This window comes from Phodopus roborovskii, unplaced genomic scaffold (assembly GCF_943737965.1).
Source record: "Phodopus roborovskii unplaced genomic scaffold, PHOROB, whole genome shotgun sequence".
Classification (NCBI taxonomy): domain Eukaryota; kingdom Metazoa; phylum Chordata; class Mammalia; order Rodentia; family Cricetidae; genus Phodopus; species Phodopus roborovskii.
Window position 1 is genome coordinate 4,515,761 of NW_026126407.1, and position 10,973 is coordinate 4,526,733.

Sequence of the window (10,973 nt, forward strand, 5' to 3'; positions counted from 1 at the left end):
GAATCCCTTCTGTAGGGGAAATCTGTCTACTGAAGGTAGAATTGGTGTATGTGTCTCTAAAACAGGGTCTCACTATGCAGCCTTGGCAGGTGTGGCAATCATTTTGTACATCTTGTTGGCCTCGAACTCAGATGTGCCTGCCTCTGACTGCATTCTGAGTGCTGGAATTAAAAGTAGGCGCCATCACATTATGCTGGAATTTATTATTATTAATCTATTTATTTTTTATTAATAGCTGAAGGTTTTGGTTGTTTGAAACAAGGCCTCAACACATAGCACAAGCTGGCCTCAAACAGTTGATCCTTCTGCCTCCAAAGCAAATATTTATCTTGTGTCAGAGTCTTGTTAGATGGCTTAGACTGGTCCTGAACTCCCCACCATCCTGTCTCAATCTTCCAATTGGCTGGAACCATAAAGCTTGAAAGGTGAGTGTTGAAGTGTCAATGGATGGCACCATGTTGAAGCAGGGTCTTACCAGCTCCCAGTCCTGTCCCAGCCATTGGTGCTGAGATTACAGGCTTAACGACTAGAGAAAAGGAAGCAAACCAAAGAGGAGCTTTTGGTTTTCTTTTGTTTAGTTTAGAAACAAGGTTTCTCTCTGTAACATTAAGTTCCTCTTTGGAGCCCGGCAGTGGTGGCTCATGCCTTTAATCCCAGTGCTTGGGAAGCAGAGACAGGTGGGTCTCCAAGTTCCAGAACAGCTAAGGCTACACAGAAAAACCCTGTCTCAAAGGGGAAAAAAAGCCAGAAGCAGTAGTTTTTGTCATTAATCCTAACATGATGGGGCAGAAGATTCCCTGGGATTTACTGGCCAGTGAGTTCTGGGTTCCATAACAGAAAATGTCTCCAAAACTAAGGTAGAAAGGTAGAAAGTAATTAGAGAAAATACCTGATATTGACCTCTGGCTCCACAAGCCTGCACATATGTGAACAAGTGTGTAGGCACACACACAAACATGTACATGTATACAAATTAGGTAAGTAATCTGCATTTTATTTTGAGAGAGAATCTCTCTTTGTTTGGGTCTGTCAGGCTGGCCTCAAACTCATTAAGACATTTCTCTGTCTCTGCCTCCTGAGTATTGGGATTAAAGGCCTATATGTCATCAAGCATAGCCTTTTTGTTTTGTTTTTAAGATAGGCTCCAGTGATGTAGGTTGTACTCCTCTTCAACTTCTTCTCTGCCTCCTTAGTTCTTGCATTAACTTCTGTAGAACACTGTGACTCTAGAAACAAAACAGCATCAGTCTGAAGGCAATAGAATAACTTTAAATAAAAATATAGGGAGACAATATAGGTGGGTAGTACTGAGGATGGAGCTCAGAGTCTAGAACATGCCATCCTAGGATTATCTTTTTTTCTTTTCTTTCTTTCTTTTTTGTTCTCTTTTGGTTTTTCTTTTTTTTTTTTTTTAATTATTTATTATGTATACATTGTTTTGTCCAGAAGAGGGCACCAGATCTCATTATAGTTAGCTATGAGCCACCACATGGTTGCTGGGAATTGAACTCAGTACCTCTGGAAGAGCAGCTAGAGCTTTTAACCTCTGAGCCATCTCTCTAGCCCCCTTTTGGTTTTTCTGTAGATTAGGCTGGCCTTGAACTCAAAGAGTTCCATTTGCCTCTGCCTCCTGAGTGCTGGGGTTAAAGGCCTGCACCACTACCACCAGGTTTAGTTAGGGTTTCTATTGTGTGAAGAGACATCATGACCTTAGCAAGTCTCATAAAAGAAAACATTTAATTGGGATTGGCTTACAGTTCAGAGGTATAGTCCATTGTCATGGCGGGAAGCAAGGTGGCATCCAGGCAGACATGGTGCTAGAGAGTTCTACATGTGGGTCTATATGTGGATCCGCAGGCAGCAGGAAGAGGGAGTGACGCCGGGCCTGGCTTGAGCATCTGAACCTCAAAGCCCACCCCACAGCGACACACTTCCTCCAACAAGGCCACACCTCCTGATAATGCCTCTCTCTGGGCCTACAGGGGCCATTTTCATTCAAACCATAGCACATATTAAGTTTGTGCTTCACCAAGGAACTTCCACTCTCAATAGAATGACACCCCACCCCCCTTGAAGCAGGATTTCTCTTTGCCTAGGCTGGCCTCACTCTTTCAGCAACCCTTCTGCCTCAGACTCTTGAGTCCTGAGACTGCTCTTGAGCCTGGATTGACCAAGTGCGACAAAGGGTCTGTCTGTCTGTCTCTCCACAAGGTTTTTCTGTGTAGCCCTGGCTGTCCTGGAACTCAGTTTGTAGACCACCATGCCATACTTTTAGGTTACTTGAGAGGTTTGTACTGGGATGCACCAGGAAGTGTAGGATGGCCTCAACACTGCCAGCTGTCCTTCTGCCTTTGTCTCCCAAGTGCTGGAATCACAGATGTGAGCCCTCATACCAAGTGTGTGTTAGCCTCCAGGCTCCCTCAGTATCACAGAGTTTATGATGGCATACAGTCTCTTCTCAGCTTGTCTCACCTCCTCTACCCTAAGCTTTCCCAGGTCATGTGCTCCCTTCCCCAGCTACTCATTTTCCTTATAGCCCTGCTATCCCAACCATGTTCACTCTCTTTTTCCCCACCCCCACCTGTCTCTGTGTGTGTGTGTGTGTGTGTGTGTGTGTACACGTGCGCGCCAGCATGTGTCCACATTCTCCCTCTCTCCGCTCTGCTTCTCTTAAGGTCATATCCAGTCTGATGGCCATATTCATTTTACTACTTTCTCTCCCTGCTCCACACTCTTCCAGATGCCTCCGGTGGTTCTCTTCTATCTATAATAAAAGCCTTCCATTTGGGCAGTGGTAATGCACATGCCTTTAATCCTAGCACTCCAGGGTGGAGGCAGATGGATCTCTGAGTTTGAGGCCAGGCTGGTCTACAGAGCAAGTTCTAGGACAGCCAGGGCTACACGGAGAAACCCAAACAAAACAAACAAAACTCAGATCATGAGGGAGCCTGGAGGCCCAGAGCCTTTACTTATGCTAATTTAGCTGTCCTTTGCTTAGTTTTTCAGAAACACAGACTTACCCATTGTAGTTCAGGCTAGCCTTAAACCAGGATCCTTTTGCCACTGCTGCCCTGCCCCAGTGCTAGGATTCAGGTGTGTACCATCATGCCCAGTTTGTTTGTCTTTTTCTAGACAGAGTTTCTTTGTGTAGTTCTGGCTTTCCTGGAACTACTATGTAGACCAGGCTAGCCTCAAACTCAGAGATCCACCTGCATTTGCCTCCCAAGTTTTGGGATTAAAGGTGTGTACCACCACCACCACCTAGCTTCACCATGTCCAGTTTACCTCTGCCTTTGAGGAAAAAAAAAAAAAAAAAAAAATCACAAAGGGTGGAAGTTGTTACTCAGTTGGTAGAATGCTTGCCTAGCATGCAGGAAGCCCTGGGTTTGATCTGTATCAAATAAACTGGGCTTAGTAGTGTAGGCCTGGGCAAGGTCTGAAGTTCAAAATCATCCTCTGCTACACACTTGAGTTGGTTTCTTGAGACATGGTTCAGTAGCATTTCCTGCTCTTATAGAGGGTTCCATTCCCAGCACCAACATGGTTTATAACTCTTCTGGCCTCCTTAGGTACCACCATAGTACTCTTACATACATGTAGACAAACCACTCACATACATAAAATAAGTACAAATAAATCTTTTAAATAAATAATTAACTTGAAAGAAAGAGAGAGAGAGAGAGAGAGAGAGAGAGACCTGAAACCTGTTCCCCTCAGTTACTAACCAATGTTTAGAGCTGATCTACTCAGTGGTGGTCTGCTTAGACTGCACAAGACCCAGGGCAGTGCAGGGGGAAAATAAAATCAGTGATTGTAATGCCCTCATTTTATACCCCAGATCTGGAAGAATTGAACAGACTTGTTTAAGATATACTGAGATAGTTACTTATAGATCCAGATACAAGATATTCTTAGTTCAAATTCAACTCTCTTAAAAATTATCAGTCCCTACTTTTAGTATTTAAGGTTTATAATTCAGTGTTTAGTTCTGATCATTACCACAAATGTAACAAAATTATTAAAATGTCTAAAGAGAAAAAAAAATGAGCTAATACGATGAAGGGTATAGTCTCTTTTATTCTTTTCTATATCAACATTAATCTAAGGATTACAAAGATGTAAATAATATAGTAATACAAAAGATAACAGAAAAATGAAAATAAGGAAAAGAAAAAGACAGTGACTGGTGTGCAATTTTTCTGGAGGTAGGCCCCAAATTGGGCTCTTATTGGCATATTACTAATACAAGGAGGAAACTATAAATAACTGACTACTGTAAGAGCAAGAACCAAACAGTAGCTCAAGAAAAGCATAACTTGGTCCAGCAGGAATCCCCTGAATATTCTTTTTTTAAAAAAAAAAAAAAAAAGATTTGTTTGTTTATTATATATAGTATTCTGCCTGCATGTCAGAAGAGGGCATCAGATCTCATTATAGATGGTTGTGAGTTACCCTATAGGTGCTAGGAATTGAACTCAGGTCCTCTGGAAGAGCAGCCAGTGCTCTTAACCTCTGAGCCATCTCTCCAGACCATCACCCAGAACATTCTTATGTAGAACATTATGATCCCTTAGCACTTTTACTATTTATTTTATATGTATGAGTCTCTTAACTGAATATGTTTATATGCACTATTTGTGAGTCTGGTACCAGCAGAGTTCAGAAGAGAGCATCAGATCTCCTGGGACTGGAGTTATAGATGGTTGTGATCTGCCATGTGAGTGCTGAGAACCAAACAGGGTCCTCTGCAAGAGCAACAAATGCTCCTAAGCACTGAGCCATCTCTCCAGCCCATAACATACAATTAGTGCATCAGCCAAATGCATAGATTCACATGGGCTGCGAAAGCACAAACCAGAAAACGAATTCTACCAAGGCAAATAAAATGGAAAACTTGGCCTAATCCAGAGAGAATTCTAAGAGTATATATGACACTCATCAATTTTTTTGGCGAAAAGAGATCAGACATAACTGAAAAATAATAGTCTAGATTAAAGCACATATTTACTTTAAGCATCAGAACAAAGGGGCTGAGAGTACTCATATACATGAAAATTGAGAGCCTAAGTTAAAAATGGAACTTTTGAGTTGAAGAAAATGAAGTCAAATGCCAGAAATGTACATAAAAGGTCTAGATGGTTTTTCTTATAACAGGAAAATGTTCTTAGGATACATCTATAACTTTAAATCCTACAATTAATGCCATGGCACTCAATGCTTTCATTTGCTCATCAAAACCCAATCTCAGGCTCAGGTCTCATGTGCAGGACTATAATCTCAGCCATTTGGATGATTGAGGCAGGAAGATCACAAGCTCAAGGTCTGCCTGGGTGAATTCAAGGCATCAGCTTTGGCAACTGAGACCCTGTCTAGGGGAGGGGTAAATCTGAGTGAATGAACACTGGGGATGTAATTCAACAGATACTCAACTAGCATACATAAGGCTCTAGGTTTGATCACTAGAAACACAAAGCAGCAACATGGCAAAATCACTGAATCTTAATTAAAACTAAAGGTGTTGGGAGCCAGGCCTATTGGGGCTTTCCTGTGACCTGATGTATGGAGGACCTTAGTTCAAAACCAGGAATATATTTAGCAGAGCCAATAATGGCTCAGGGCCAAAGAAAGCCTTGGAGAGCTGATGCTTTGTATCCTGACAACCAATTCTTCCCCCACTAAAAGGCTACGGTTATCAGTCCCAAGGCTTCTGCGTGCATCTGGGATGCACTTGGGTTCCCTTTATGTAGCAATGCTTAACTTCCTGCTTACGTGGTTTGGTTCCACTGTAGGATAGTTTTCTGCGGACTCTGTCCCATTTCCCTGCAAACTGTCCTTAATAAGCTTGCTTGGTGTGGCTTAAGACACGGTTTTTGTAACACCTGATCCCAAACTTCCCTTTTTATTTTCTGAATCCCTGGTCCTTTGCTGATATAGGTCAAAAGGGTAAAAACAACAACAAAAACCAACTCTCAATCTTGGGCTGTATGGAAATGATCATTTCAATAATCCTTGTGTCTTTTTATGAGGCTTTTTTTTTTTTTTTATAGATTAGGAGACTTGCATGTTATCCTAGAGAAAGAAAACATAATCCACCCATGAAGTTTCCATTTTCTTTCTCACTTTAATTTGGGAGGATTGCATACATGTTGTGGGAGTCAGTCTCTCCTTATCCCATGGAAATCTTGGGGGAATCAAACTCATGTAATCAGGCTTCATGACAAGTCCCTGCTGGGCCATTTTGCTCTTTATTTTTTCTTTGAGACAGGGCTTCAGTGTGTAGCCTGGCTCTCCTGTAACTCACTATGTAGAGCAGGCAAAGGTCACAGAGATTCACCTGTTTTGTCGGGTGATGGAATTAAAGGCATGTGCCATCATGCTTGGCACTTAAAATTTTATTTTAAATTATTTTATGCATATGTATGTGGGTATTTACATCTGAGGAAGCCAGAGGTGTAGAATCTCCCTGGAGTTGGTTTACATGTACTTGTGAAGTGCCCACTGTTGGTGCTAAAAATTCAGAGTCCTCTGTAAGAGCAATGATCATTCTTAACATTGAGCCATCTCTCCAGCTTCCAGGTCAATTTTGGGGGAACTGGGGTTGTTTTTTTGCAACAGGGTTTCTCTGTGTAACAGTCCTGGCTGTCCTGGAACTAGCTCTGTAGACCAGACTGGCCTCAAGCTCACAGACATCCACCTGCCTCTGCTTCCCGAGTGCTAGGATTAAAGGTGTGGGCCACCACCATCTGGCAGGTAATATTTTTTAACTTCATATTTATTCAGGTGTTGAAATGTCAGCTTTTGCAGTCTTTAAAAAACATTCATAGTGCTTCTGACTAGCTCGTTAAACATAAAAATAGCACCTTGGGATCCCACAAAGTATTATTGCCCAAGAAAGGACATGTGATAGAAAACATGGATAAGGTAAAGTTTAAGAAGCCTTTGTTTGGCAGCTTAAGTGAAAGTGAAGTGAAATAAAGGTCACTGCCTTGGCCTGCAAATTGAAAGGTGGGTTGTATCATAGGAAAGCATTAGGGGAAGTTTTGGCTATCAGTTGCAGAATGCCAAAGATTTAAACTCTGGTCCAATATCTACAACAGAATAGTAAGAGACAAACAAGAAAAAGCTGGACCTTCATGGTGGTCATACTGAGTTGGTAGTAGGAATCTTCAGGGTTCTAGTTAGGCTCCAATCTACAGTAGGGAATCAGGAGAGATGGAGTGGACCCAGGACTCCAGATCACAGTCAAAGTCCTTGAAGGGCACAGATTCCAATGAACTGGTATCTTGTGTGTTCATGACAAGGTTCACTGGCTGCTTCTTTAGGAGCTCAGGGTCAAAGGGCACACCCCGAAAGAAGGGGTGTACCTGGAAATGATGCAGATAACGTAGACGGTGCAGAGGGTTCTGGCATAAAAGCTGAAGGAAAACAGAGTGAGACTGGGATAAGAAAGCGGCCAAACAGAGAAGAAAGGGAGCTATGGAAGGCAGGAAGATCCTAAGGCATAGATTTGTGAAAGAAAAGCCTGGTGGCTGGAAAGAGTGGGAGGACTGGGGAGGATAAAGGAGAGGGACTTGGATTTGCAGATGATACGGTAGCACAGGCCCATGCTCTTCAAAAGGACCTGTCATTCTGGGTGAGGAAAGGAACTCAGGAATGAGATCTGCAGTGCCAGTTACAGGGGAAATGGGTAGTCTTAGCATCTCAACCCTCATTAGACAGAGAGAGAGAGAGCTGGAAAATGTCACCTCAATGAAAAGATCCCGATGACAAGCTTGGGAGTCAAAAAGGAAAGCAGTATGCACCCTTACCTCATGGAGCAGGAGTGAGAGCTCCTGAGTGATAGAAACTGGCATCTCAGATTCACAGTGGATCACACTTGCCAACATGGTCACATGATCTCTTTCTGCAGCCACTGGGAACTAGTTAAAGAGGTAGAGGGTGGAAGAAGGCAAGGCTTTCTAAGGTCTTTGTTCCACAAAGCTTTTCTCTTCCCTGCTCAGCACCACTACCTTCTCTCACCTTGCCAGTTGTCAGAGAGAAAAGCAGTACTCCCAGGGACCACCAGTCAGCAGTGTGGCTGTAAGGCCCACCACTCAGGACCTCTGGGGCTGTGGGATGAAAGGTACTTGTTACTCGCTTCTCTAAGTCATCCTCCCCACCACAGCTTTAGCTTCTCTCTCACCCATGTATTGAAGAGTGCCACATATAGTATAGGCTCGTGCTCCCTGGGATAGGCGGCGAGACAGACCAAAGTCTGTCAGTTTCAGGTGGCCTATGGAACAAGGAAACAGGTTTCGACCTATGTCTTTGTTTACAGAGGTACCACTCATCCTGAGGCTGGAGAAGACATACCTCGCTCATCCAGAAGGATATTCTCCATCTGAAATCATGGGCGAGAGGACATTATCTCACTCTTTCCATTGATTCTGATTTGGTTTTTCCATTGTTATTTGATATAGGGTGTCAGTTTGTATCCCAGGCTAGCTGGGAATTAGATATATAGATACTGAGCTAGCTTCAAAACTATTCCTCCTGTCCCCCACCCCCAACAGTGCTGAGGTATAGGCAAGTATGACCACACCTGGCTTTCTTTCATGTAAAACTGCTAGTTGGAGAAGATAGTTCACTCAGCATTCAAACCTATACGTGGAGGATCCATACCTAAATCCTTTGTATCCACAGGAACCCAAATAAACTGTCTCTGTTCCCCACTGCCTTCTCAAACATGTTGGAACTTCTTGAGGCTCTTCCTCAGACTAAGAAATAGGACTTAACTCTACCTTTACATCCCGATGGATGATACCCAAGTCATGGAGATAGCCTGTGGAGAACAGTGAGCATGGGTGTGTGTAAGATCTTGTCTATTGCAGTTTCTGTAGCTTCTTTCCCATCTCTACCCTGCCTTCCAGAATTAAATATCAATTCTGTTTTCTCCTCCCCATCAACTTAATTCTTCCCTTTCTATTTCCTTTACCACTTTTTCACTTACACAGCACAAGGACCAGTTCAGCTGCAAAGAGACGGATAGAAGCCTCTGGAAAACCACCAACAGCAGACCACAGGGAGTAGAGATCCATGCTGCAGTAGCTACACACTGCAAAGCACCAGAAGTCTAGGCAATATCTGGGGTCTATAATGTCTGGGCTCAAGACATTATAGACCTCCTGCCCAAACTAATCCCACCAGCCTTTTCCCTCTTCTTTTGGAATACAGAAACGCTATGAGGAGAGGAACCAAGCAATGGCAGAATACTGTCAGGTTGGGAGAATGATCCATGGACCTTTGCAGGAAAACAAAGCCCAGACCACTCACTAATGAAGAGGTGTCGCCTTCCCTGCCAGCTGTCCCCCAAGCTGTGTACAAAAGGATGGTTGATCTGTCGCTAGAGACAAAGAAAAAAGCAGATTAGGAAAGAGCAGGCTCATTGATGATAAAGACAGCCAAGAAACCAGGTGATGCCTTGTATAGAAATGAACTGATGAGAGTTCATTTGGGACTACCTACCTAAGAACCCTGGAGTCAGCACACTACTAAGGAGCATGCCAATGCATGTTGTCGAGTTCCCTAGCAGAACCTGGAGTGTGTCTGCAGCTATAACTACTTTTCTCAGGTTTACTTTGGTGCTACATTATACCAAGATGGAAACACGGGGAAGGTAGAGCCAAGAAAAGCAGGTAAGTTGGACAAAGGAAGGGACTTTCTCCACCAGCAATTTAGTTCTTCCAACAATGATTCCAGAATTCTGCATACCTGGATGCTAACCTCCTCTTTGCACTGCCTTAGGGTATGCTGCTGTAGGACTTTTACTTTGGGCACCACCTACAAATGGAGAGGCATAGCTCATGGAAAATAATGCTGTCCAATTTATTCCTCCTAATCTCTGAAACTAAGATTTTAAACAATAACTACTGAGTAAGGGGAATATCTAGACTCCTACCTTCACTGCAAATACAGCTTTCTGGGCACAATCTAGCACTTTCAGGACAGTTCCAAAAGAGCCTTTAGCCACAAGGCCTAAAATCTGAACAAAGAAATGGAGAAGAGGGTACCTCAGACTGGTTGTTCCTAGATTCCTCCCAAAGACATACTTCCCAGGGACTCCAGTGACCTACCTTCAGCTCCTGCTGCCCCCTAACAGGCCTCATGGGAAACTCTGGTAGAAACAGGCTGATGGACTGAGGCACTGGCCACTCAGACAGAGGCTTCTCTAGTGGCAGCGGGGCTGGCTGGAGGGGCTGCTGATGTAGGCCCTGATGCCTCTCAAGTTCCCATAGTTCTTCCAGACCTGACCTGACGGTCCCCATACCACACCAGAGGCTCTTCCAGCCTTGGGCCCGGGGACCCTGTATGTTGCCACCCTGCTGAAAAGGTAGCCATTCTAAGTCTGCTCAATGAGGCACTACAGGGTGTTTTCTTGTTTTTTTGAGACAGGATTTCTCTGTGTAGCCCTGGCTGTCCTGGAACTCACAGAGATCCATCCATCTGCCTCTGTCTCCTGAGTGCTGGGGTTAAAGACATGCTCATCCACTGCTTGGCAGGCACTGCAGGTCATACTTGTCTTAACAGGTACTCCTTCCCCTTAAGTCTTAATCTCTAAAGCAGTGGTTTTCAACCCTCCTAATGCTGAGACCCTTTAATACAGTTCTTCATGTTGCGGTGACCAACCATAACATTATTTCTGTTGCTATGTAATAACTGTAATTTTGCTGTTATAGATTACAATGTAAATGTCTGAAACGTAGATTGCATGATGTGGCCCCAGTGAAAGGGCTGTTCTACCCCAAGGAGGTCATGACCCATTAAGAACCAGTGCTCCTGAGGGAAGGAAAATTCCCAGGCTTTGTGTTGTTGACCTAGATTTCCCCAACATAATTCAAAATCTTGATGACAGTAAGTTGTATGTTTTCTCCATGACAAATCAAGAAAACAACCCGTGCCTGGTTGGTTATTCAGAAAATAGCCTCTATGCTCAC

General features: G+C 43.6%; 1 protein-coding gene across 3 annotated transcripts; it reads right to left on the reverse strand.

The window, feature by feature from the left end:
* Positions 1–7,125: 7,125 nt before the first annotated feature.
* On the reverse strand, positions 7,126–10,408 carry Rskr (ribosomal protein S6 kinase related). 3 transcript variants are annotated; one of them, XM_051179879.1, is made up of 11 exons: positions 10,113–10,408; positions 9,938–10,021; positions 9,751–9,819; positions 9,313–9,382; positions 8,990–9,094; positions 8,781–8,821; positions 8,353–8,380; positions 8,183–8,272; positions 8,020–8,108; positions 7,809–7,919; positions 7,126–7,415 (listed from the first exon to the last, which is right to left on the reverse strand). In XM_051179879.1, the coding sequence occupies exons 1-11, from the start codon at positions 10,302–10,304 to the stop codon at positions 7,191–7,193; spliced, it is 1,104 nt and encodes a 367-aa protein (XP_051035836.1). In that variant the 5' UTR covers positions 10,305–10,408; the 3' UTR covers positions 7,126–7,190. The 3 variants fall into 3 exon arrangements, with proteins under 3 accessions (XP_051035836.1, XP_051035837.1, XP_051035838.1); XM_051179880.1 differs by lacking the exons at positions 9,751–9,819; positions 9,938–10,021; XM_051179881.1 differs by lacking the exons at positions 8,353–8,380; positions 8,781–8,821; positions 8,990–9,094.
* Between the last annotated feature and the right edge of the window lie 565 nt (positions 10,409–10,973).